At 36.8% G+C, this 27,002-nt stretch overlaps 1 protein-coding gene across 1 annotated transcript in view; it reads left to right on the top strand.

Moving 5' to 3' along the window:
• STK3 (serine/threonine kinase 3) overlaps positions 1 to 27,002 on the top strand; it is a 144,031-nt gene that overhangs the window by 70,063 nt on the left and 46,966 nt on the right. Inside the window, exons 7-10 of the mRNA XM_082754682.1 lie at positions 315 to 452; positions 2,995 to 3,120; positions 13,018 to 13,210; positions 23,487 to 23,662. Coding sequence (XP_082610808.1) covers positions 315 to 452; positions 2,995 to 3,120; positions 13,018 to 13,210; positions 23,487 to 23,662 — 633 coding nt within the window. The remainder of the gene's footprint in view (positions 1 to 314; positions 453 to 2,994; positions 3,121 to 13,017; positions 13,211 to 23,486; positions 23,663 to 27,002) is intronic.

The following is a 27,002-nucleotide window of genomic DNA, read 5'->3' as shown; positions in this document are numbered from 1 at the left end:
CCGTTATTTCCACTAAGAAATTTCAAAAGAACAGAATCATCTCTCGAGACTGATAAACAGAAATAGATAAAATGGAGAGTGATGTGCTCAGTGGGATACAGATTAAATGGAAAAATCTAATGGGAAGTAGCTACATTAGTAGCAGATGGATTTGCTTCCTGAATCTCAATCTGAGTGGAAATCCTAGCCTACTTAAAATTTGTCTTCCAGATTCTTAACCTGATAAGGAAGGTGGATAAAGCAATTTATTCCCTTGGCTTCGGTGCTGTGCTGATGTGTTTTGTTTAACTTGCTATTGTTTGCTTTTTATCTAGGCTATTTTTATGATTCCTACAAATCCTCCTCCAACCTTTCGGAAGCCAGAGCTCTGGTCTGATGAATTCACAGATTTTGTGAAGAAATGCTTAGTGAAAAATCCTGAACAAAGAGCTACAGCAACACAGCTGCTACAGGTCAGTATTTAAGTTTCTGAGGAAATGCAAGTTTTACAGTGTTTTTCCCCCCTGGTCTTAAATCAGAACTGAAATTTTCTAAAAGCAAGCCTTTTAGCTATTGTGCCTTATTTCTTTTCTGTTTCTTAGCCTTTCCTTTCAGCTCCTTCATCAGTTTATTTTTCCTTTGTTGCTTCTAAACAATGAATTGCTTATTATGCCGTTTAGGGCTGGTTCTTGCTATCAAAATTGTGTTCTTGTTTGGTGGGTAAAGGCCTTCAGTAGATCTCAGGGTTTAGGCACGTGTTAAGTAAAGGAACTGAGCCCAGGTGACCCCTCGGTGTGGACCACCCATGGAGTATACTCAATCTGCCCTTTTGGTCATGTCAAATTAAACAAGACAGGTTGTTCTGTGCCCTAGAAGGGTCTGATGCAGATGGACAGTATAAGGGATTTGTTCTTGGGCTGAGTTACCCCAGCTTTTAAATTGGAGCCACAGTAGGCAGTGCGGACCTATGCGCCAGGTCACTTGTGGAGCTGCTTAGTGCTTGGAAATTTAACAGTTGTTTTGTTTTGTTTGTTTTGTTTTGGCACTAAAGTATAAATAAAACAGAAAAGTTTCTAAGGACTACAGAAATGAAACAGGATGGATTGATCTATCAAGAAGGATTTAGTATTGTGAAATAGACATAATTTTGGTGCACGTGGGACAGAGAAAAAAATGAAGAAAGTTTCCTCCTTTGGCCCCTTATTTGTGTTATCCCCTGCCTTCAAGTGCTGCCACAGTCAGCCTTCAAATAACTAAGGGAAAGCATGTCTGTCTGGATGTTGTAAAACAAAGGTAATTATTCGGGAAGAAAAAAAATCCATCACTAACAAAAAAAAAAAAACCAAAAACAACGAGGTATGTCCATTTCTAGAAAAACTATAGTAGGTTCCTTGATGATTGAAATGGAATCTAAAATTTCCTGTAAATAAGCTTTTTTTGCTAATAAGGCAAGTGAAAAATGTTGCTCCTTTTACTTGCCCGACTACTAATTCATTAAGCTTCTTCCTTAACACTTTTAACTGCTATTGGTAAATATTATTTTTAATTTTCATTACCATTCTATGTAAGAATCTGATTTTCTGAAACTTCTGCTTTTAAGACAATTGTGATAAATTTATTCTGTCTTTAAGTTGGAAGTTGCTCTTTTTAAATTTAGATCAGTCAACTCCGCTATGAGGATAACAAAAAGTTTTCAAGCTAGTTTCCATAAGTCAAAGTATGAAGTATTTTATATTTATAAATAAATATATGTATATTTATATAGTATGAAGTATTTTATATTTCATACCCTGAGAACACCATGTAGAGTGGAAGGACAGCAAAAACTGGAACTTTATGATTTTTAGTATGATGACTGAACCAGTATTTGAGACCTTGAAGATTAGAAATTCACATGGTTAACTGATGGCTGTCAGCTGGATAAAAGAGACTTGCATTAGTGCTCACGAGTAATAAAAAAGCATCAGTGATACTCTTTCCAAATACTTACTGGCCGGTGAACCAAGTACTGCATTCATCACGGGTAGGTGTTGCTTCTTCCCCAGCTGGAACGTGGAGTGTGCGTGATGGAGCTGGAGGTGCTGTGGGCGTGTTTAAGGGACACGAGCAGGAACAAAAGTACTGCTTGTGGGGCAAGGTCACAGAGGAAAAAGGAGGGTAATTGGATTACTATATCAAAGGAGAAGATAGGTAAATAGGTACAGGATGACTGGATTCGTCAGTTATGTTCTTCATGGAACAATATTTTAATGTTTAATAGTACATTTCTGAAGCTCTGAGAGCTCCTTTTTGCCTTGATCGTGTTTTCATACAATGATACAAAACCAGGATTTTACTAACAGCAGGTGTTTACTAGAGAGTAAAATGACTGTAAATGGTATTGTCCACAGGTTGTCTTAAAGGAGGAACTGATGCTTTAAATGGCCTTGAATTAGAATTAATCTTCCTGCTAAAAGTAATGGATTTTGTTTTGCTTGTTCCACGTTTCAGCATTCTAGATGAAGAAATGTTTTATGACATATTAAAGTACAGGTTTGTTGAAGTAAGCAACAGCCACAGTTGCTCTGCTTACAGCCTCTAATTTATGCTGTCAGCTTGTTAAGATTAATTAAATGCTGTAACTGAATATCTGAAAAAGTTTGTTTTTCTATGTCAGACAATCACCACTCTATTTATTTACTACTTAATGCACATTTCCTTTGGACAATTATGTCCTTAACTATAAAGCAGTTGTTTTATGATTACATTTCCCAAGGCTTGCTGATTTTTTCCTCTCTTTTTTTTTTTTTTTTTTTTTTTAATATAAGGTAAGTAAAAGTAAAATCTTAGTTAGGAAGCAGCTGAAAGTTATCACAAGTTGTGTTAGTGCAGATTTTAATTACTGTGTGATGTGAAGTTTATCACACATTTATCACTGAAGTCTGTGGTGTTGAATAATACATGTAGTTAAATCTGAACCCTATCTATTGTAATGATGTTATATAATTTTCTTTTTTTTTTTTTTTTTTTGTCTAGCACACGTTTATAAAGAATGCAAAGCCTGTTTCAATTTTAAGGGACCTGATCACTGAAGCTATGGAGATAAAGGCAAAACGACATGAGGAGCAACAGAGGGAACTAGAAGAGGAAGAGGAAAATTCGGTCAGTGATTTTTTTTCCTTCCCCTAGAACTATCCATGTTTGATAGACAAATTACTGTTCTTTTTTGCCTGCTTCTTGTCCTTATATGTTTAAATACTTTTCTTTACTGTTTCTACCAGTTCTTTAGCCTGTGAGGTCTGAGTGTTCTACTCTTATTCATAATGAATAATGCTTCTGTGAGTAATGCTGTATGAGCCACCTTTCAGCACTATTTCATGTGGTGCCCTACTAAGTTTTAGGAGGTGGGAAAAGAAACCATGTCAACTTCAGCTGTTCAGACTAACATTAAAAAAATAAATACTGTTGGGCTCCCATATTCACACATGGGCTTTTCAGAAAATGCTATAGTTTTCAGAAGTTCAGACTACTTAGCTTTTTTGTAACATCTAATACACAAAATAGTTATCTATGAAGCACAGTAAATAGCTATTACGATACAGTTTAAATCAAGTTGTGCATATAAAGTGAAAATGGCAAAAACATTTAATTCCTCAGATGCTGTTGTTAGCATAGGTTTGAGGTGAGAAGCAGGTCATGTGATAAATAGGTTGTATTTGTAATTATATGGCAGTGTTGGCAATAAGTCAGTGTTCCTAGCATTATTTCTCTCCCTACATGATTTATTTTAGGGCAGTCTTGTGCAATGCAGCGCTATGTGCTTCAAAGAAGCCTATTGCCACACGCACAATGAGAGCCAAGGTCATTGAGGAATAACACAGAGGAAAGATGGAGACTGGAATGTCAGTAGAAATCTTACAGCTTTGAGTAAACAAAAGAGAGCAGGGCAGCGATGCACTCTGCCCTATCCCAAATCACACAGAATCTTTCTATATTAAGGGGTGTTAGGTGGTGATCTATATGTGGGAATACTTTTAAAACAAATACCGTGCAGTATTTTGTATCCTGATTTACAGTATGAGCTTTGGTTTGCTGGATGTCTGGTTGTTCTAAGGGTATATTCTAAGAAAATATATATAGCTTGTCTTTTTTAAAGTTGGTTTACCCTGGATAGTGTTTGCTTAGCAATAAATCAACCAGGGAAGGTTGGGGATTATTTTTCTACGTTAGGAAATGCTACTTGTGAGATGTGTGACTTGACATGCAGTGTTGATGTTCATTGCTTAATATACAGAATAGTTGACATCTGAAGAGACTGATTATTACAGATGTGAAAAGTTAATGTCATTACTAGCATGCTTTCCTCAGTACTATTGCCTTATGAATTGTAGACCTCAAACATTTGGGCATTGTTGATGCTTTATTGATTAACCCCAAAATTTAGTATAAGGAAACCTCAAATATAGGGGTTGAGCAGGAGTCTTGCCTCTGTTACGTTGCACTAGATAGGAATTTTCCCATGTCCTTCTGTGGTTTGGGAGGCACAGACAGAGGAGATGCAGATGAGTCAGCATGGGAAGCTCTGGTGTTAGCTTTCTTTGCTCCATCGTTTTCAGGATCATGCCATAGAGGAGTTGTAAAGGACAATAATGACAGTCTCACAGAGGGCTGGAGTCAATCCTGCCAGTAGTAGCAGGGGACCTGAGGAAAAGATAAAGGCGTTCACCTTTACTTTGTTAGCTCAGTTGTTAAGTGAGTCATGGAAGAGACCAATTTGAGGTGGAGTTGACTTCTGAGGAGAGAATGGAATAACAGAACGGGAGAAGGCCACAAAGAAGTCTTAATGAGCCTCATCAACTCAGAAAAGGAAGGCAGTCGAAAAATTAGAACCGAAGTATGACTTTATGATAATGAAACACAGAAGTGGAGAAGTACAGCAGTAGACTAAGCTACACAAATAGTCTGAAGTCAAATTCATTGTGGGCTAAGGTAAATGAGGCTACCTTATATTTATTACAGACCTTTGTATGCTTTTGAAGCTATTGTAATTCATAAGATGTGTTTGCATTACCAGGGTAGTGTGGTTGTGAGCTTTACTGTGTAATTTTCCAGCAAAAGCCAACATTGCTTGTGGTAGATAAATGGATTTATTTTTTTTTTTTGAGTTAGTCTGTGTCATTTTTGTAACCTTTAGTGGGGAAGGAACAGATCTCCTTTGAGATTGGGGGAAAGTTTCAGATGTAGAAGACCACATGAAAATGTAACAAGAAGATATCATAGTGAAGTGGAGTGAACAAAGGACGTAGTAGCTGGTGCTGCTGGCAGAGTGGGAAATGACACTTGTCAATGTGAAAATCCCCCCCTCCCATGTTGATGGATAAATAAATTTAATTATTTCTGGGTGGTAACTGTTCTGGAGAGGTTCTGTGCCTTTTTCCTTTTTAGCTCCATCAGATTTATCAAAGGAAACCTAAAAGCTACCATAAGCTATTTACTACAGCAGAAATACCATGTAATAAATGAAAGGGTGTCCAGGTATTTTTTCTGTAAGATTTATATTGAATAGTTCTTCAAAAGTTTGCATTTACCAAAAGATTAGTTAAAAGAGTTTTTAATCCTGTTTTGTTAAATATTGTGGTTTATGTTCTTCTGTGCTGTAGAGAGATGCATTCCTTATGTCTTCATATGGTTTTGTGGTTCTAAAAATCTGTGATAAGGATTGTAAAGCTGTGATTAGTACCTAATTTTATTTTTGTTAGTATTGTTAATATGATATTTGTTAGTAGGCATGATCTTTGCTATCAGTAAACATATGTCTACATTCATTTTGTAATGTTTGGTAAGCCTTGGGTGAAAAAAGTTTGGAAATACTTAATTTCATAGAAATAGAATTTTGTAAATACTTAATTTCATAGAAAAAGTGAAGTTATAGGTGAGTAAAATGAAGATTACTGATGGTGAGGTAAGGAGGAGGGATTTCTTTATTGACAAGTACAGTTTGTTGAAAGTCCATGTTAGGCAGTGACCTGCAAATAGTTTTCATACTGTCACAATGCATGACTCATCTTGTTAAAAAGTGGTTTTAATAATCACTCAGTTGTGACACTGACTTCCCAAATCTTGCCACTGAGTTTTAGTGCAATATGTCGTTGTAAGAAATTCCAGATGGATTTGAGAGATGACGCCAACATCTTCAGTTGCACTTGTTAAAGATTCTGAACAGCTGAAAGCACAAAAATAAGAGATTGTGCTGAACAGTGGGACAAGCTATTACATTTTGATTTAACTGGAGTTTTCTGTACAGTGTTTCCTGAATGTGTGTTATTCATGTGTTCACAATGCAACACGATGCATGTTGGAAGACTGGAGCACCATGTAGGTGTGAGACCCTAATCAAGTGAAATTCTGGACAGTGCAGATTTTAGTTTTTAAAGCTTACTAGGCAGATATCAATGAATGAGGCCGCAGGTGGTTTTAGGAAACTACAATCCTGAAAAATACAGGTAGACTTGGGTGCTCTTTACATGATCAAGCAGCTCAAATGACAGTATAGGTTTTGGTTAGCCAATGTGCCCTGATGGCTGGAGTTCTGCAAAGAGCTGTGGCAGTCCCCGTGTATTCTTTGTGTAGTGATGGGAAGTTAAAAGTCCATTTCTTCATCTTTTAGTATCTACACATGTTCTCAGATTGTACGTGGAATCGGAATCACTGTTCAGTTGGAAGGTAGCAGCCACCCAGCGCATAAATTCTGCAAAACAATACCTTAAAAGTGGATTTGTCCCAGTAATAGGGCTGTGAAGGCCTAACCTGGAGGTGCTAAGGCAGACTCAGGCCTGAGAAACGTGCGTGTAGTAACACCTAGCAGCAAGGGAAGTATTGGTGTTAATGGTAAGCAGACAGTCTATGGGTGTTAAAGGTCTCTCATGGGCAGTGACTTGAGTCCATACACTGTTGAAAAAGAATGGTTTGAGTTAACCTATCTGGGGCTTGAATTTATTGCTCTTAAACCCCAAGAATTTCCTATGCGAAGCTCGAGCAGTCGTGCTAATTGCTCACTGGTACAGGTGTTGGGACCCCTCAGGAAGGAAGGTGTAAAATACTTGCAGTGTGATGTTCTGTTAGTGAGGAAACAGAATTTAGCCCTAGAAACTGTATTTGCATACGTGCATAGATATTTAATTCCCTCTTAGTTACGTATGTATTGTAATGGACACCCGAGTTATAAGGGACATAGATAATGAAAAGTGGAATGAGAAGGAATGGGTGATTTTGAAGAATTTCCCTGTGGGTGTTCAAGGAGAGGTTGGATGTGGTGCTTGGGGACATGGTTTAGTGGGTGACATTTGGTGGTAGGGGGATGGTTGGACCAGGTGATCTTGGAGATCTCTTCCAACCTTTAAGATTTATGTTTTCACAATGAAGTACTTAATTTTCAGGATCAATTCAGTTTGTTATCCTTCAAACGAGGAAGAGTCACATCACTAAAACCACTTTCTACTTCTTGGCTTTACCACTTGCTGTGAATGCTTTGTAGTACAGGAAGTTGTCAATCATAATGAGAATAGTTTTTGCTCTTCAAAACTTTGTAATATACGGCTGTACATAAACGGCTGTGTGTAAATACAGTCTTTATGTATATATCCTCCCAGAGATATATAATATCATTAAAAATAGCATGCTCTGAATGGACTTCATGCCTGTTACAAGAGCTGCTTGAGTGATGAGAATGCTTTCTGACAAACTGACATGTTTTGATAGGTGCTGAGGTAATTGTACAGATTTTTTTAATTAAGCAAAAATTGCAAGTGGTGTATTCTACAGAAGGTTAATCCCAATATCAAAGTTTAAATGTTAGTTTAGGCATTGCTAAACATGACCAAGCTCTTCTCTTGTGCGTTTTTTGAAGTGTGATGCGAGTTTGGTTCTGAGGTTGGGCAGCTGTGATGTGGGAATGCAAACCCACTTGTTGCCTGGCAGCCTACAGGAAACATGTCTAAATATTTATTTCTGTGGATCTTTAAAGGAATGAGCTATTAAGCAGCTCTTCCTGTATGTTTTCTTTTGCATTTTAATGTCTCTATTATGTGAGGAATTTTTAATTATTTTAGGGTACTCAAATAATTACTGCTCCAGTAAGCTATTTTTGCTTTTTTCTTAGGCGATTATCAGCTGGCAACTACCAGTGACTTAGACAACTCCCAGTTATCAGTTATTCCTATGTTAAGGCTTATTCATTCAAAAGTTCTGATTAATCATGTATTAGTTATGAAACATCTTCTGCCTTTTGAGACCTTAGGAAATAATTGTTGTTCTTATTCCTTTATATGTTTATATCCTTTTTATATGTTTATAGTCTTCAAATCATTGTTTGAAAGACTACTGAGTCATTTAAGTTATTCTGTATTTTAAATCTGATACACCAGATTGTATTTTTAGCGGTTTTTATATTTACTTTAATGCGTCTTTGTGCGTATGTGCTTGTGTGTATGATGTGCTACATCTGTTTATCTATCTATAGATGATACGTGTAGCTTTGCAGGACAAATATAGTGTTAAAACTTTGTTCTCATAGCATTTTTCGTCTTAAGTCAAAGGACATGTGTTATATATAGCAATTGATCTTGACTACAGTCCTCTAAATGTCCTGAAATTAAGTAAGAAATACCTAGCGGTTATTTTGTCCCTTGAAATACACCTATCTGAGGGGCACCAACAGCTTTTCAGGAGCATATTGCTCAAGTCCTCAGCAATTTAGAACCAAAAGGATGACTAAAAATTATGGTAGGTGTAAGCAACAAGTCATTGTTTAGGTTTATCGGTTAAAAGTATGTAGAAAATAAGTTTAAATCTTGTTTTCATGACTAAATTTAGTCTGAATGTATAGGTCTCTTGGAATTTGCTGGGATTTGAGCGTGTGCTGCAAGTCAAGTCTTTGTGTTTTTTGCTGATGTGTTTAAACTTCAGTGTGTGCTCAGCATTAAGCATGTACTCAGGTTGTAGTTGGGCTTTATAGGTGTTAGGAACTTTTAAAAATCCTTGTTCATGCCCAAACTGTAGTATGTGTTTATGTAGCTACTATAGTGCTTTTACAAAAAGATAACTGTGACTACAGCCACGTTTTTCAAGGGTGATGATGAGGTGTTAATAGTAAATGAAATTATTTTACAGGATACTAAATTTTGCCAGCATGTAAATCTTCCTTTAATGCATTGTAGTCTAGTCGCTGTCTTTGGTGCCATCTAGTGTTTTTTTATTCACACAAACCACTGTTAAAGAGATTTCAAAGGCAAGACGCTATATTTCCTTGTCTTTTTTTTTTTTTTTTTTTTTTTTTTTTTTTTAACATGTCTCCGACCCCTTTCTTTTCCTATGAATCTTAAAAACAGCAGGAAACAATCCACAAATCTTCATCACTTCTCACTTGATTATATTCTAATGTAGGTTCGCGTGTGATATGTAAGCTCATTTTTCATGAGAATACTTTTCTTGTGTGTTGATGCTATCTTCTATGTAAGAAGCATATTTTTAGAGTCTTGCATGTTGCTACTGAATTGTTCTTCAATTTGCTCTCCTGGTAATTGAGTCTCCACGATTATGTTTTTGTGCTTTAAGGGTTTGCTTTGTTAATCTTCTAACTTACTATGGTAGATAAGGAGATCCAAAGAATTAGTCCCATAAGGTTGCAGGATATTGGCAATCTTTTACTTATTCTTTCTTTAGGATATAATGTTATTTGGAGTTTCTGTGGCTGATTGTAATCTTGTTAGCATCTCACGAGATGTTAGCTGTCTTGCTTGTGCACACTTCCAGTTGCTGTATACTGGCAAATTAGAAATAAAAGTTTGATGCTTGTCACTTGTACACAAGAGAATGGCAAACAGTTTAAAACCATAGCTAGCTGTTTCTATTACTTGATTTTTGGATCTGTTTTTGTAAACAGTATGAGAACATGACACTTCAGCTTTTAAGACCTTATATTCTTTCCTCATTAAAATTGATATTATGTTTGTTTTTTATTTAATCAGGGAGTTTACCTGTTTTAATAACAGATCAGAAGTTCTACATCAATATTTATGAACTCTCAAGTATGAATCGTAATTTGTTCAAGGAATCACTTTCATCTGTCATATAAACATTCACATAATTTTATATCAAAAAAAAATATCCTGTTACTTTTTCAGGTCCACTCTGCTCTTCTGCAGTATTAGCTAAATCTCACATTTGTGAGAAATACTGGGATGACAAATCTGGAAGCAACTGGGCTTACTCCACAAAATTGATTACTTTTTTGTAGGCACAGGCCCTGAAAAAAAACCTTGATATTGCTCTCTTTCGGTATTTCATTCCCGATCTAGAGAAAACGCTGCTGATCAAAATTGTGGTGTGCTTCCGTTTTTGGGGCAACTACTCTGTTAGTACTGAGGTTGGCTTCTGTGGTCCCCAGTCTTTTAGATACTGGATGATAACTGTTCTCTGCTGAGAGATAATAATAAGACAAACACTTTTGTCACTCTTGGATTGGAAAATAAAATGCTGTTCTTTGAAAAAAATCAGATACTTGATTTGACTCAAGAACTATAAACTCAGTATTTTTAATGAAGCAGAAGGTATGAAAATGGTTCACTTATGAATCCGTTTCATATTTGATCATATTGCTGGCCATCACTTTTTTCCCCCACTTGTAAAATAAGAATTGAAACTTCAGGAAAATGGTTTTTCATTTCTGCTTTCAACTTTAGTAAGTTTAGTATGCGGATGTTAATACTAGTTGAGCCAACCTGTAAATCACATGCTACTGTGTTTTAAACTCAGGGATTTGCCTGTATGTTAGAGATGCTTCATTTGTAGCCTTCAGTAGGAGAAGCAGCCTGATGTCACGACTAAGTTAGGCACTGTAGTGCTGTACTGAAAAACACTCATAAACACTTACCTTTGGCACTTTTAAAATGCCACAGAAAAAAAAAAAAAAGAGAGAATATTGGATGAAAGGACTTCATTTTCCAAAGGAAGTACTTCTTAGGAAAGGTAAAAGATAACTTATAGAAACCAGCGGGGTCAGCAAGAACGTTCAGGAAAAATAAAAGTAGTAAAGAAAATGAAAGTTGCCACCAGGAGGAGCACTACTAAAATATCCTTATTTATTTAAGGGCACAGTCCTCTAGTGCTGTATCTGTAAACTGTCTCTATCTTTGGGAATATCATACTTTTTTAAGGTAGGGTGCTAAAAAGAGTGTTTTAGAATGCAGCTTAAAAAATGCAAATGAATTAATATTTTTAGAAATTATAATCTGGAAAAGGATGATTCTTCTGACATTTGAAATTTTATTCACAAATTTAGATCTGTATCCCGGTTTCAGTATGTTATGCAGTCAGCTAGACTCTCTGAATTGAAATTAGATCTATTTTTGTGTCTCAGGGTTGAGACGTAGCAGGGTTCTTTTCAGGAGCTGGTCTGTTGGTATTGGTACTAACTGCAGCTCTCTGGATTTGCTCTGACCAACGATTGGCGAAACAAGCACTCGTGTAACATAGCTGGCTCTTCAAATTACATCTGTACTGCAGGCAAATCCCTGCTATGTTAGAGAATACCAGGAAAGGAAAGGAACTAGTTCAGTAAGAAACAGCAAGTTCCAGAACTGAAGGGTTTGGGGACTAGGGATCTTTTTTCTTTGTGCAGGTCGCTTCATAGTTAAAACATCAAATATATAAAGCAATAGAAAGATGTAAGCAAAAGGGAAAATTAGTGAAACAATTTTCACTACTAAAAATTCACAGAATTATTTACAATCACAGAATTTTAGTAGAATCATTCACAGAATTAGAAGAAACAAGACAAGTCTTGTTTCAACATTACATATTGCAATGAGTTATTTGTAACTGGTAAATAATAAAGTGTTAGATGATATTTTTTCAAGATGAGCTGTGTAGTTAGAATAATTTGCTAATCAGGGATAGAGTTTGTTTAGAATGCAAATTAAGTTTTGCCATAGCAGAGGGAATTCATGCACATACAGATCTTTTTTCTGCCTTGTCTAGGAAGGTTATAAAATCAATGAAAGTAGCATTTATACAGAAAATTAAAAAAAAAAAAAAAAGCATACAATGTCTTCATGAAGAGGGCTATTATTTCTTGCACTATTAATTATGGAAACACTTACTAAGTTGTTTTTACTACTGTCGTTGTTGAGTAATAAAATTTACTTGTAGAAAATGTATATAGCCCACCACGTTATTTCTGAAATCCTGTACTGTCATGCATATCCTCAAAATCAAACTTCAGAAGTTTGATTTTACTGGAATTTCCCAGTAGTGTTTTCAAATATTAGTATTCCATATAGATTTTATAATTCATTAACTGTATTGTCATTATTTCTCTGTTTTATGTTCCTGGCACATTACTGTCATTGATTGAAAATACTATTTTATCTCTTCATAATGTTAGCTCTTCCCTCACTCCTACCCTTGGTTATTAAGTATGGGCTTCTTAGACATTTTTCTACACTGTATAAATGGTTTTGCTTGCTCTTTTGAAAGTGTTATTTAAAAGAAAAATAATACTTGAAGTAAGCCAAGCTACCAAAACTTTCAGAAGGTTGTTTAATACTTGTTTGAACTGTCATCTGGGTGCTGTGTGATACAAAATGCAGGGCATGGTATTTATTTAGGGGTGATCAGCACAAATCCTTGGTGATGGTCTGCTACAAAACAACCAAATCACGTTCTAAGACATGTGGTACTGATCTTGGATCCCAAAGAAGTATAAGGGGTCTTGAAAACCAGTGAGACGTTCAAAGCTGGGTGCTGATGGAAAGTGGGTGTGTGGGACACACTTCTGGTAAATCCATCCTGCCATACGGCTGGCAGAAAGAAGAAAGTTTTTAATTCTTCCTTTATGTATTTTTTTTTTATTTTATGTTTTGTGAAATATTTTTAAGTCTGAAAGTCTAGTAGTACAACTAGGTCATGTGAAGATACAAAAACCAACGAATAAGCATCCAGATTGCTGCTTAACTTTTTTTTGAAATGCTCTGCTGAATTTTGCCAAACTTTTCTTGCTAGGATGAAGATGAGCTGGACTCGCACACCATGGTGAAGACGAGTTCAGAGAGTGCTGGTACCATGAGGGCTACAAGCACGATGAGTGAAGGTGCTCAGACGATGATTGAACACAACAGTACCATGTTAGAGTCGGACTTGGGGACCATGGTAATAAATAGTGATGATGATGAAGAGGAAGATGGGACCATGAAAAGTATGTTGTTCTTTTACTTCCCTTTTCTATTAATACTTAATCCTATTAATAATAAATGTTTCCAGCATGAGAATGTTGTGTCATCAGTGTCCTTTATGTGTCAAATTCTGTGGTTAAAAACTGGAAAGAGGGGTATTTGGCACTGCTATAGTAGGAGATTCAAAGCAGAAACCTAGTTTTGGTGCTTTGCAAGCCTCTCTGGAGGACTCTGAAATTAGCCTTTCATGAATTCTCCTTTCTATTACTTGCCTCTTGCTTTTTGCCTCCTGTCCCACATACATTTGCACCAGTTCCTTGGAGCTAAAGTGAAATGGTGTGATTGTGTGGGAAGCTGCTGCTTCGGTGTCAGTGTTCATGGGAACTCATCATGACTCTCTATGGGTGCAGCAATCACTGCAGATCTTGCTGCAAAGTTTTTTTGTATTTCGTGATTAGCTAGCAGATTTTTCTCTTGGAAGAGAGCATTATTATTTGAATGTTAGTTGAAATTTATTTCAGTAATGCTTGATTTAAAGGAATGATCAAAAAATTACAAAATCTAAATAAAATCTAAATTGACTTCAGCAGCATAACTGATTATATAACAACGAGGAAAAAAGTTTCAAGGTATAAAATTATAAATTACACTGAGATATGCATAATGTGTATTTGTTAAACAGCAAATTTACATGTTTACTTTTTGATGTGTTCATTGTTTGGCTGAAGATTGCTGCAGAATTAGGCCCACTGAATTAAACAGAATTATTTCTTTGAATGGGCAGCATCAATAGGTGAGTCTAACTCTAGATGCCTGATTCCGTGAGGCACAATGTAAGGTGTAATTCCAGGCTATTATTTAAATATGTTTGCTGAATGCAACTATCAGGTTGCATTTCTGTTTGCATGTGTACACCTGCTGAAATTTGACTGGAAAGATGGGTTCCAAGTGCAAATCAGGTCTGTTTTTTTTTGGTTCAGTCTATAGCAAATGGGCAGGAAAGGGTGATTTGTTGATTGATATTTTTCCTTTTTTTTTAGTGTTCTTCGCAATAAACATACCTCTTGATTAGTGATTAGTTTAAGTAGGATGATTCACATCATGAAAGCACTCTGTACATGCTTTAATTTGTTTTCATGCTGAAACAGTGTTTGCCTATTAAACTGAGAGGATAATGGAAGGTTAGAATAAGTGATCTTAAACTAACACATTTCAACAAGTTAAGGAAAAGATTAGTGATGCAAAAAGCCCTGAAAATATACTACAAGCAAATTTAGAGTAAAGGATAATAAAATAATTCTTGTGGTGGAAGTTATACCAAACTGATCAAAAAAGTTTCCTTACATATGCACTGAAATCTCTTATGTTTGTTTCTTATGTTGCTGAAGACACTGGTTTTTTTTTTTTTGTTTGTTTGTTTTTTAAAAATACTGTCACTTTCAGTTTGAATTGATTCTAGTAGCGATCTGTAATAAGGAATTACCTTTCTATACCTTGGTGTTTTGTCAGTGTAGTTGTTAAAGCTGTTCTTCCCTCTTATCGGACAGAAGAATGCAGTCCCTGGGACAGCAGGCTTCCTCCCCCCATAGCTGACTGTCTTGACACCTGTAACCCCAGCAAAGGAAAGCCAGCACCCTGGAAGCAGCCTGATAACAGTGATGGTTTCATTTGACTGGCAGGGGACAGGTTTGTGTTCCTGCATTTGTGCAGTGAACTTTACTGTGTTTTGCATTAGGTGCTCACTGCTTAAAAGTTAGAACTAATTCAAGAATGGGGCCTCCACATCTCTCAGCTGAAAATGTAAGTTTTATATATATGTTTACTTCAAATATATGTTTACTTCAGCTGTTCTTCCTTTGGTTTTGTGATTCATGAGTTAGGGGTTAAGCAGGAGCACTAGCAGGTGTCCTAAATAAATGTCGCCGGGAATGGATGTACAAATCGTTGGTCTCCTTCAGAGGCAGATGCAGATTTGTGCTCCTTTCTGCTTGAAAAAGACAAGATTTTAGAGACAGGTTGCTGTTTCCAACCTGTATAGGCAAGATGGGCACTTCGTGCATGTTTGCATGACTTGATAGTAATAAATCAGATAGCTTAACCAGGTAGCTTAAAAGTGCTCTCTGATGCTTCTGAACAACACTTGCAAGCAGCATGGAGAAACAAGCTTAGTTAACTAGGGAAGAGGGCTTTTATTTCCTTCCTAGAGACACAAAATATTTATGACAAACATTTTTGTAATGCTCTTGTTTAGTTTCACATTTGTTTCCCTCTGCCTTTTGTTTCCCTGCTCAAGGACAAAATAAGAAACAATAATAAGTTTTTATTTATAAGTGCCCATACTTAGAGGCCTCTGGGAGCCATGACAGAAAATAATTAAAACCATCTATATATTTTTTTTTCACAAATAGTGAATTGTGCCCAAATAAAACTGGGATTTGGAACAAAGAGGGCTGTCATCCCAACCCTACAAACCATACACAGCCCAGCAATAAACCACATTTGTGCTTTCTTGCTTAGTATGCCTGTACATGCTCTGAGCAGAGATTCTGCGGTATGTAACAGGAGGGAAGAAAATGCAGAGCACACATAGGTGGGAGAACAGAGTTCAATCAGTGTCCTCTGTACGAGGAGGTGGGGGCTTGGGTAGCTCTGAAATACGTACTTCTTAGGAAGGTCCCACAGCTGGACTTTCAACTCTAAAGATAAAGAATTTTTTTTCCTAACAACCTATGTCCTAGGTCCTGTAACAGCCTTGGCATGGACCAGGCACATGTGCAACCTATAGACTTCAGCAAGAAGCCTACACTTAGCCTTCAGCTAACACTTCCGAGTGTTAGCTTGCTGGACACACATGTTTATGGGATGGGGCAAAAGAGTTGATGATCAATGTTAAGAAGAGGCGAAAGAAGGGCAGAATAAATAGCTAGCTTTGCTTGAGTGAAGTAAACATTTTGGAGTGTAGTTTTTGATTTCATTGTATTTTTTCCTTTGAGGATGAGATTTATTTTTCAGACCCTTAACTTGATACCAGTATTCTTAGGGCATTCAATTTTCTTGCTCTGAATACAACCCTTTAAATAAGATCTACTTAGATACCTTTTCTAATCAAACAAATATTACTGATCTTGGTGTCCATTAGTTTTTGTACATTCTGTGATATTTTCCCCTCTTGTTGATCATAAAAATAAATGGAATACTCTTATCAGTGCTTTGTATCTGGAGAAAAAAGAAGTGCTGTAATGAAAGTGATACCTCAGAATTTGAAAGCCATTTGCCTTTTTCCTGTTTATGGACAAGTTCCTTACGGTCCTCTTCATTACATGCTGTCACTGAATTCATACATACCGTAAACGAGTCTCAGAGATTGTTCTTTTCAATCAAGGTTTCTTTGGAAGTCATTTCTGAATTGGGGAGGTTTACTGTTTATGCATTTCTTTCATAATTTATAAGAATGAATGAATGCTCCATTTATGGTGCTGGTTTGTAATGCATGCTATGTTCTGTAATGCAAAATTTTATCACTTTGAGAAAATCCAGTCATCCAGTGTCAGTATATACCCCTTGTGCATTACTATTGTAATAGAATAGAATAGCTGTGCTAATAGAAGTAAGTAAGGTGTGACTTTTTTCCTGTAGCACTGTTAATTATTCCATGTTGGTTTCCTAAATGTTCACATAAATGGCTTTTAAAATTACCCAGCAACCTAATTCAGACAATACTTCTCTAATGATCTCTTCAGCACTTAGCTTCCAATCTCTTGAGACTACATTGCTTCTGTAAAAGAGACTCAGACACAGAGTTCTTTGGATTTTACATCTCTCTTGTAATTTAAAACAATTCTTTAAAATTGTCTTCCCTTTTTGGCAATTAGGATGTCTTAGCTTGAATAGTGTAATTACGAATTTATAGGAACTCAGCAAGGAAACTTAATTATGGTCTGGTTTCAGCAGTGCTTTAGCCTGGGCATTGGTGTTTCATTGATGTAGTTTTGTTTAAGCATGCTTACTGTGCTCATGTTAGGACAGTTTGCTCGATGCCACGTGCAGGTGTACTAATGTTTTTCCCCTGATTGTACAGAAAGGACGCACGGTAGGTGTTCCCAAGCCTTTTCCAAGACTTGAGACCTTGCCTGTGACTGGTGATCAAGTCGTACATTTATGTCACAAGTAGGAGTATGTTTTACAAATGGGATTTATTTTTTTTTTGAAAGAAAAATAGTGTTGGCAGTTCTGGTTCAAGAGCTGTTGCAAAATACTGGCTTAACGTGGATTTCTTTGTTTTGCAGAAATAAAGCGTGCCTCAGCTGGAACAGAGTAATGAGTTTATGACAGTAGTGTCATTGAATTTTCATATTATATTTTTGGAAAAATATAAAAAAAATTGTTAAACTAGTTTTACAAGTCTCATTTTCAGGAAGCAAAGAAATACTTTGTGCAGGAAACTTTTTCTGTAAAAAGCCTCTAAAGTTGAGTTCACAGACTCCTCAAAATTTGAAAGTTTCCTCTGGTTGAAAAATATCAGAATTTTCCACTTAAATGCAAGTTGCAATTATTTCTGATAAATAGGTATGTTATGAAACAAAAATCTTGTATAATAGAGTTTTCAATAGTATAATAAAGTTCTATACTTTCATTTTTGCCTCTTGCATATCTGCCCCAAACACTGAATGAGGCCTGGGTTTGAATAAAGATGTGGGTGTGTAAGTCATACTGATACAACAACTGCAAAATCAATAATCAGTAGCTACTTTATTAGGCAGATATCTGTAGTCAAACATTTCCTAGATACGTTTCTAAGTCCTCTGGTAGGTTTCCGCCTGCTCTGGTGTAAGTAAATGGCGGTCAAGTTTCTGCTGATACTTCCTCGTGATTCAGAAACTCTGCGGACTGACCCTGAAGCCTCTGAGGTGGTTGCCTAATGGGCATTCATAAAACGTGCCTGATACGTACTGGCAGAACTGGCCTGCTCATGAAATGCAGACGCAACCTGTTTAGAATATGGCTGAACCATACAACGGCTCGAGTTGGAAGGGACCTTAAAGCCCACCCAGTTCCAGCCCCCTGCCATGGGCAGGGATACCTCCCACCAGCCCAGGTTGCCCAAAGCCCCATCCAGCCTTGCCTTGAGCACCTCCAGGGATGGGGCATCCACAGCTTCTCTGGGCAGCCTGTGCCAGGGCCTCACCACCCGTCTCCCTAACCTGTAATCAAAATCTTTCTTCTTTTAGTTTAAAACCATTTATCTTTATTATGTCATTGACTGAGCAAAAAGTTCCTCCCCATCTTTTTTATAAGCCTCCTTTAAGTATTGAAAACCAGCAATAAGGTCACCCCCGTAAGCCTTTTCTTCTCCAGGCTGAACAGCCCCAGCTCTGTCAGACTTTCTTCACAGGAGAGGTGCTGCAGCCCTCTGAACAACTTTCTGGCCTTCCTCTGGACCCTGCTCTAACAGCCCCACATCCTTCTTGTGCTGGGGGCCCCAGACCTGGACGCAGCACTCCAGGTGAGGCCTCACAAGGGCAGAGCAGAGGGGGACAATCCCTTCCCTTGACCTGCTGCCTACTCCTCTTTGATGCAGCCAGGATACAGTTGGCCTTTGGGGGCTGCAAGCACACACAGCTGGCTTGTGCCATGCTTTTTGTCCACCATAATCTCCAAGTCCTTCTCTGCAGGGCCGCTCTCAATGTGTTCTTCAAATCTGTCCTAATGTCTAGGGATTGCCCCAACCTAGGTGCAGCGCCGTGCATGTGGCCTTGTTGAACCTCAAGAGGTTCACATGTGCCCACTTTGTCTCATGCTCATAGTGACAAAACAATTTATTCAGAGGAAATAAAGATACTGACAGGAGCTTCGCAGAAGCACTGCAGCTAGGAGAGCCCAATCTCCTGACTTCACAAAAGGGGCAGCACCTGAAAATGTAAGTCAGCTGAGCGGCAGAGGGGGATCCCCAGGATGGGGAAGGATGGAGGAAGATTGTGGCTTTTGGCAAAAGGAGGAAAGCTTTGCTCTGTAGCTTTACAGCTGCAGAAGAGGTCCAGTGCCCTGGTGGTAATGGAGTGAGGGAATGCCTTACCTGGGGAAACCTTCGAGCCTTCCATTAGCAAAATGTAGACGAACTCCCCTTTGTGTTGAGATAAAACCCCCAGAATGCCAGAATGAGGATGTGGTTGATGTGTTTGAGGGCAGGGTTGCTATCCAGACAGACCTAGACAGGCTGGAAGAATGGACTGACACGAACCCAAGGAAGGAACCTGAGGAAGTTCACCAAGGACAAGGGCGAAGTCCTGCACCCGAGAAGAAAGAACCCCAGTAATGCTACGGCCTGGGGAACTTGGCTGAAAAGGTCGTGGGGGTCTTTGTGGGCATGAGCCAGCAGTGCACTGGAGGAGTACAGGTGGCCAGGAGCACCTGGGCTGTATGAGAGCAGGGCCGGCATATCAAGCAAAGTGGTTGTCCTTTGCTCAGCACTTGTGAGACCACATCTAGAGTAGTGTCCAGTTTTGACTCCCTGAAACTGGAAAAATACCAGTTGAAGGAGTTCAGGGTAGGATTACCTAAATAGCTGGGGCTGGAGAACGTCGGCTTCAGGGGACCTAAAAGCAGCCTTTCAGTATCTGTGAGAAGGTTGTGAAGCTGGGCTGTTTGCTGGTGCATGGCAGGACAAGTCAGAAAATTATAAATTGAAACAAAAGAGGTTCTAGCTTGATATCAAGATAAATTATTTCCTCATGAGGGTAGCTCAGTGTTTGAACAGGCTGACCAGAGGAACTCTTCAATGTCCAGTTGTGCAGAGGTATAGTGATAATATTGTCGTTCCTTCCAACCCGATTTATTTTTTTATTGTTGCCCTAAAACCTCTTAACTACATTTTATAGATAATATAAGCATGTACTTTAATACTTTGTGTTTTTTAATAGTTCAGGCTCTACCTATACATTCTGTACAAATCTCTTCTTTGCACAGATTTTCCTCATAGAAAGGAATAATAGAAGTTTATTGAAGGACTTCTAAAAGGATTTTAAATCAATTTAACACTAATATTTTACTGTTGGAAATGCATCACTACGAAGGCATTTTTCTTTATCATAGAATCACAGAATGGTTTGGATTGGAAGGGGCCTTGAAGATCATCATTTATAGATAACGTAAATTGAATTTGATCAAAATATACGTTAGAATGGAACGTGTATTCTTTCTTATTTTGAAATGTCTATTTAGAATTAATTTTCCCTGTTACAGTTCTTTTAATTACGGTATTTTATGAAAAAAAGGTAACAGAGCTGGTGTTGTGTTACATAAGTCATTGCCACATTTGTTTTATCCAACATATGTTTTGGGGGAAATCTTGTTATACTGTCTTTGGGGACAGCCAAATTCATTGTGTTCCTATCAGTGGTATCACAGAGGTAGAAGACATTTTTCCAGCGTCCGTGGTAGTCGCTGCATTCCATGACTTGCAAGCAGTTTCACAGTATACAGCCTATGTTGCTTTACTGTGGCATAAGGAATCTGAGTCTTCTGTAAAGTCAACACAAAAGAGCCTTTGGTGGGTCTTTAAACAAGTAGCTGCCAACCTGTCCTATTTTCCATGAAATGCTAACTAAACATGTTCAGGTTGGGTTAGCTGCACATCAAAAGGAATCACTCCTTGCTTTGAATTACTTGTAACAATAAAATAAAACCTTAATCTTAAAATAAATTTCTATTTTTTTCCTCCCACTGGAAAAAAAAAACAAACTTTGAAACACCTCATTTTTCAGGAGTAATATTTCGGGTTTTGCATGGGAGTTTTTGTATTTGCAGTGGATGAAAGCAGCTTTTGTTCCATTAAGTAGGTTAACTAATTGAGTACTAAAGTAGAATCAGAAGCAAGTCCTAAATTCTTTTTTGTCAAGTAAAACAAGTCCTGAAAGTGTAAATTAAATATGCTTTGTTCATTTCAGGGAAATTTAATTTTCTAATTCTGCTGACCCACTTTCCTTAGTATGCATTTGATAACAAGGAAATTGGAGGTTTTTTTGTTGTTGTTGTTGTTGTTTTACATATGTAGGCATTCTTCTGTTGCATAGGTAGGGAATATAGTTATAACTAGCTCTAAAACGTAATGCTTGGAAATATTTAGTATTTTCTGTTACATGAGAGGAGGGAGACTGTCCTGTAATGGGCAATACGGTGGTAGTTCACCGTTTCTTATAGAGACATTGCTAATCCTGTTTATATGTATGTCTCAAGGATGAAACTTGAGTGCAGCAGTCTGAGCAGGAGAAAAAAATTGGATGTGAAAGGTCATCAGCGTGGTGTCCTATCTCTTTCATATGAATAGTTTTATGGGTTTTGTGCAGTCATCAGCAAGAAATAAAAAATAATAATAATGAAAAAGATTATTTTATTATTAAAACAATGCATTGTGTTCTGTTTTTACCCTCCTCTTCCCCTGCATACTACTACCTTCTCTTGGATAAGTTTTCTGAACTTATGCTTTGTTGAAGTGTAAGTTCTTCTATTTTCACTCTTCAGTGCTTATTTCTGTGTTGTGTGGCATCGCTGCTGCTTCCTTTTCATCCCTTCTGCTGCTCCATACTCAAGTGATCAAGAAATGCCTGGGATATCTGCTGTGTGGTCTGCTACATTCAACCTGGAGTTTAGTTCCCTGAATATTTCTGTATGGTCAACAGTTGTCATTAAATAAATGATAGACCAGTGAGATAATTAAGATCTGGGATTAGAAAATAATATGACTACAATGGAAGGAAAAACTGTTTAAAAAAATGAGGGAAGAAAGTCTGTATGAAAACATGGCAGAATGAATGGGGGAATCGTCCTGAAGCAGAAGAGAAGTAAAGGGACTCCTGTACAGTAAAACTTAGATTAATGATAAAGGCAGAAAAACACATTCAAAAACCCAGGAGAAATTGTACTCATACAGAATGATATAGAAAAAAGAAGAAGGAAAAGAATAAATAAATCAACATGCTATAAAAGAGGGTAGTGCAGAAATAAGGTTTAATTAAAAAAAAAAAAAAGATATGTATTAATCAGGCAGAAAAAATAGAACAAATAAAAAAAAGCTCAGGACAGAGAATAGGGTCATCATAGGAATAGATGGTGAAATAAGAGGTGAAAGGAATAATAATAATAATAATAAAACAACTAATGAATTAATAAAAGCAAACATAAGGCCAGATGTGGAGATAGCAAGGTCTAGTGATCATGAAACAGGCTCAGAAAGATATTTCCAGTGTCTTTTCACTTTTTAAAATAAGTGGTTTCTATAAAAGAAATCCTAATTCTTTTATTATATTTATAATTGAAAATTTTTGTAAATATTTATAATTGCAGTCCTACCTGCAATTTTTTTTCAGCTGGTTATTTATATTTCTCATCCTGTTTCATATTTTACTTGGAGAAATGTATTTCATTTCTCTGTGGGATGTGTTACACTGTAAGCGAATGTGTGTTTCATGAAGCATAATGCTATGCAGAATATAGGCTCTGAGGAGACAGCTATGGAGAACTATTAAAACATTTTATTTATTGTTCTGTTTAGTAAATAACTCATTGTGAAATAAAAGCAAATTTCAGTCATTCAGGGTTGTAGATATTTTCTTAAAATTTAGTTCCATGAAAAGGATATTAGAATGGGAGTTTGCACTGATCTTGATCTGATTCGTAAAGCTCTTGCAGCTGCATAAATGATGACAAAAATCCCCCAGGATTTCCACTCCATGGAGATGGGCGCTTTGTAGCCATCTGTAGAGTGTGATCCCATAATACGCTGAGAATCCTGAACTGGCAGTGAATTTGATGGAGTAGCATTTAGACATGCCTTGCATGTTTAGTGGTTTTTTTTCCCCTCAAGTTCTAAATAACTTTTTAAGTCATACCTTGCGTGAAACTACTGGAACTTTGTTGCTTTCCTCCATGTGTATGAGGACCAGGCCTTAAAGTTAAGGGCATTCAGCACCCAAAGGGATGCTTAGCACCTTGTGTTATTCAGTTTCTATAACAACAAATAGATATCGCATGAAGTAACTTCTAATATTATTCGTGTGCAACTCTGAAATGTGTTGAACATTTCTCCACATTGTATCTTGCTACAAAATTATCATTCTTCGGCTATGAGCTTTTATGCAAAAGATCCTCAGGGGACAAATGGAGGCATGCACCACGTACGGATGACTGTATTAGTTTCTGCGAACTTGTAGAAAATTAAAAAATTGAGCTTATTTTACAGTGCAGTAAATCTTACATCTTTAATTTTTTTCTTTTCTTTTTTTTTTTTTTTTTCTTTCAACTAAGGAAATGCTACTTCACCGCAAGTTCAAAGACCTTCTTTCATGGACTACTTTGATAAACAAGATTCCAAGAATAAAAGCCCTGAAAATTGTAATCAGAACATGCACGAACCTTATCACATATCCAAAAATGTTTTCCCTGATAACTGGAAAGTCCCTCAAGATGGAGACTTTGATTTTGTAAGTACATTTTTATACTTTCACATGTGCTGTTTGTTTTATATTTGCCAAAATAGTTAATTCCATTCTAAAATTGTGTTAATTACAAGCAAAATAAGTAATCTTTCAAGAATAGTACCCAATTACCTAATCTTAATGTCTCATACTGGCTGTGAAATAAGTTCATTTGCTTTATGCAGGACCTTTTTAATAAGGGGTGCCATGTGACATTATAAATATACTTCTTTCTAACTACAGGTTTTTTGAAAAAGTATTTTTGGTTCTTTATAACTTATGTTCCAAGAACTTTCACATTTGACCCAGGTCCATTAAAGAAAAATTGCTGCAGGTGTGTAATATTGTCATGTTTAGTGAGTATCCCAGTGAGATGATAAACGTTTTAAACGGGATGGAGACATCTAATCAATATCCTTGGAGATGGTTAAGATCACTTAACAACCTGGCTTGTGCAAAACAGTGATATTATTCCAAGAGCATGTATCTCTCTATGTAGAATTATTATATCTAACACCAGTCTATCTGTTTAGAATGTTTTTTTCCCCTCCAGAATATGTGTAGTTTGTTTCTTTTTGCCTACATTGCAAGTTATAGCAGGGGCATAAAAAAAAAATTTCTAAGCTTTAATATGTGTATATTAATTTTAGGATGCTCTCAAAGTGGCATAAGTATCTCTTGTTAAGAAACTTGCAGATAATTACACCTGGTTTTTACTCTTGCCATTTTTTTAACATTATTGAATGAAAGAATTTAGTTTATCTGCTGTAGCTTAAACATGTTCCTCACTGCAGTGCAGTAGCTAAATATGATCACATGGCACCTTTTTGAAAGTACACTTGGGATTTGGAGAAAAACATTGTGTTTAATTTTAGGTGACAGCTGTAGGTGTGGGATTTTTTTTTTTCCAGTTTTCACTTACTGCATTTCTACATAAAGCTGACTCTTAAATTTTAAGCTGCTGGAGTAAAGCCAGTTTAACAGCACAGTACAAGCTGTTGCTGACAGAGTTTTGATTAAGCTGGATTTTAGTTTGGGTATTTTTTTTAGGCCTTTTTTTTTGACCATTAGATGTAATAGTCATCCTGATAATTGACTAACAAAATAATTACTTGCATTATTCATTGGAAAATAACTGGCTGTTCGTTAAGTGGGTTTATTATAGTAGCAATAAAATTGCCCTTAAAATGATTGAAAATTCATTCTATCTTTTCCATCACTTGCTAAGAAATGCAAGCAAAAATGTTTCTTTTTTTGTAAATGCTAAAGATCCCGATTCTGTAAGTGCTTATTCATGAATACTTTGCACATGAATAATCCTGTGGAGCTTGTTGATACTGCTTGTACATGTGAGTTTTCCTCCTGAAGTAAGAGTTTGTCCTAGAACCAAAGCTGGGGGAGGTCTGATCTTCAGAAGCAACAATGCTGTTGTGTGGTAGGCGAACCTTGCTGATCGTGTTAGTGTGACTGGCAAGGCAGGCAATGCTGTAAGATTTGTTGCTACAAATGATTCTGATCAAAGAACAATTAGGATTTTTAAAAATGAATAGCTATTCACGTGGGCAATGTACGTTACTTAGTTTTGGGGGAGATTTGGTTTTAAGCACAACAAAAGCCAAATATTTTGATGGGTAAACCAGCCTAAGAAAGAGTTTAGGAAAAACTTATCAATAATGGATGCACTGTTCAGAGTAGCCCACTAAAGGAATACATTTCTCAGAAGCATCTGGTAGCAGCTGATGTGACGCAGGATACTGGTTTTAACAGCCTGCTGGTTTGAACCATAGGCAATTATTATTTATTTATACATTTTAGAAGGACTTCCCTTTATCTTCTAGACAGTGAGTGGCAATATTGGTAAGTGGCCTGCGAGAGAGTTTCTGAAAGGCCAAGTCAGTGGGCAGCATGCATAATATATTGTCTACTTCTTATAAGATCATCATGAATGTTTTAAGTTGCTGACATGAAGTCTTTAAACAATTCTTGAAAGGGATAAATAATGAAAACTTTTTGTACTAAATCATTCTGTTCTATTTTGGTTGGAGCTGGCTTTAATGGGATCTAGAAAGGGATCCTGACATTAAATGCTGACAGTCATCATTTTATTTAAAGGGATTAACACAATGGAATGAAGGTATAAATGAATAAAATCTAACTTACTGGTAGTATACTCTCATTGTACTCTATCTTTCTGTATAGAAGGGGGTTGTCTGTAAGTTGGAGGTAACCAAACTTGTTTGCTGAATGTACTGTTATCCACTGAAAGCTTTCTTAACCATATACCCTTGTAAGCCACACATCACGTGCCAGCGCTGGCAGCCAGCAAGCAGTTTACTTGAGAGCCTGGAGTGAGACAGTGCCATGCTGAGAAGAGGTATTTGAGTGTATCACATAGAAAGACTTTGAAGCTTATTAGTGGATAGGTCTCTTACAGCATAAAATGGAGAAGAAAAATAATACAGAGAGACTGGTAGTTGGGAGAAGGTAACAGGGTGAAGAAATGATCCTTATCATTCCTTGCAAATAATCAGTTTGCTTCTTTCTGTGTATAAACCTGCAGAACTGGGAGACAATTCTTCTGGGCAAACAGTAGGTTTGCTCTAGGTCTCAGTGATACTTTATCCTATTAGAATTACTAGTATATTCTACTGTTTTATTAAAACAATAAACGGTTATTTAATTTTGCTAAAACAGACATACAATGCAGAAATGGCAGTTAGCCTTACGCACTTGCTAATGTTTTTAGATAATGTAAATAAATGATACAGGAAATTCTTCTTGTAAAGTAGATAAATGAATGTATAAAATGATGCAAAATGAATTTAGCACTGAGTCTGGTTTGAAAGTTTTTGTGTGCGTGGTTTTCTGTTCTGACGTAAATGTTTTAAGAACTACTTGCCAATGAAAACAGGAGACTTTTCCAAGAAAATAAGATGCTCTGGTCACCAATCTGAGCTTTAAAAAAAAATAAAGCTAGCAGCATTTTTTTCTTCTGAAAGTACGTATTTACACTTTGTTTTGCACTGTTTCAAGTCCATCTGCTTTGAAAATCAAAAGCTGCTCTTGCTATTTTTTAACTGATACGCCATATGGAAGTTCGAGATCCCTCTCTCTCCTGTTGACTGTTGGTCCTGATGGCCCTCGGTTTCTTGATCAGTCCGTGCTAGTTACTGAAGTCATTTTCCGTGAATTGATAAGAAAAAGTTGCCACTGCAGACCTTCAAGTTTTGTTTCAAGTACTGAATCAGGTACATTATAAAATAACTTCTTACTATGCTTAATTCTGAAACTGTACGGTCACCTGGAATATTAGGTTCTTCCAAATACACCTCGTCGTGTATGCTTC

The sequence above is a fragment of the Aythya marila genome, assembly GCF_965140915.1.
Source record: "Aythya marila genome assembly, chromosome: 2".
In the NCBI taxonomy this organism is placed as follows: Eukaryota; Metazoa; Chordata; class Aves; order Anseriformes; family Anatidae; genus Aythya; species Aythya marila.
Note: the sequence above shows the minus strand (reverse complement) of the source record. Positions and strands in the feature narration are given on the sequence as shown.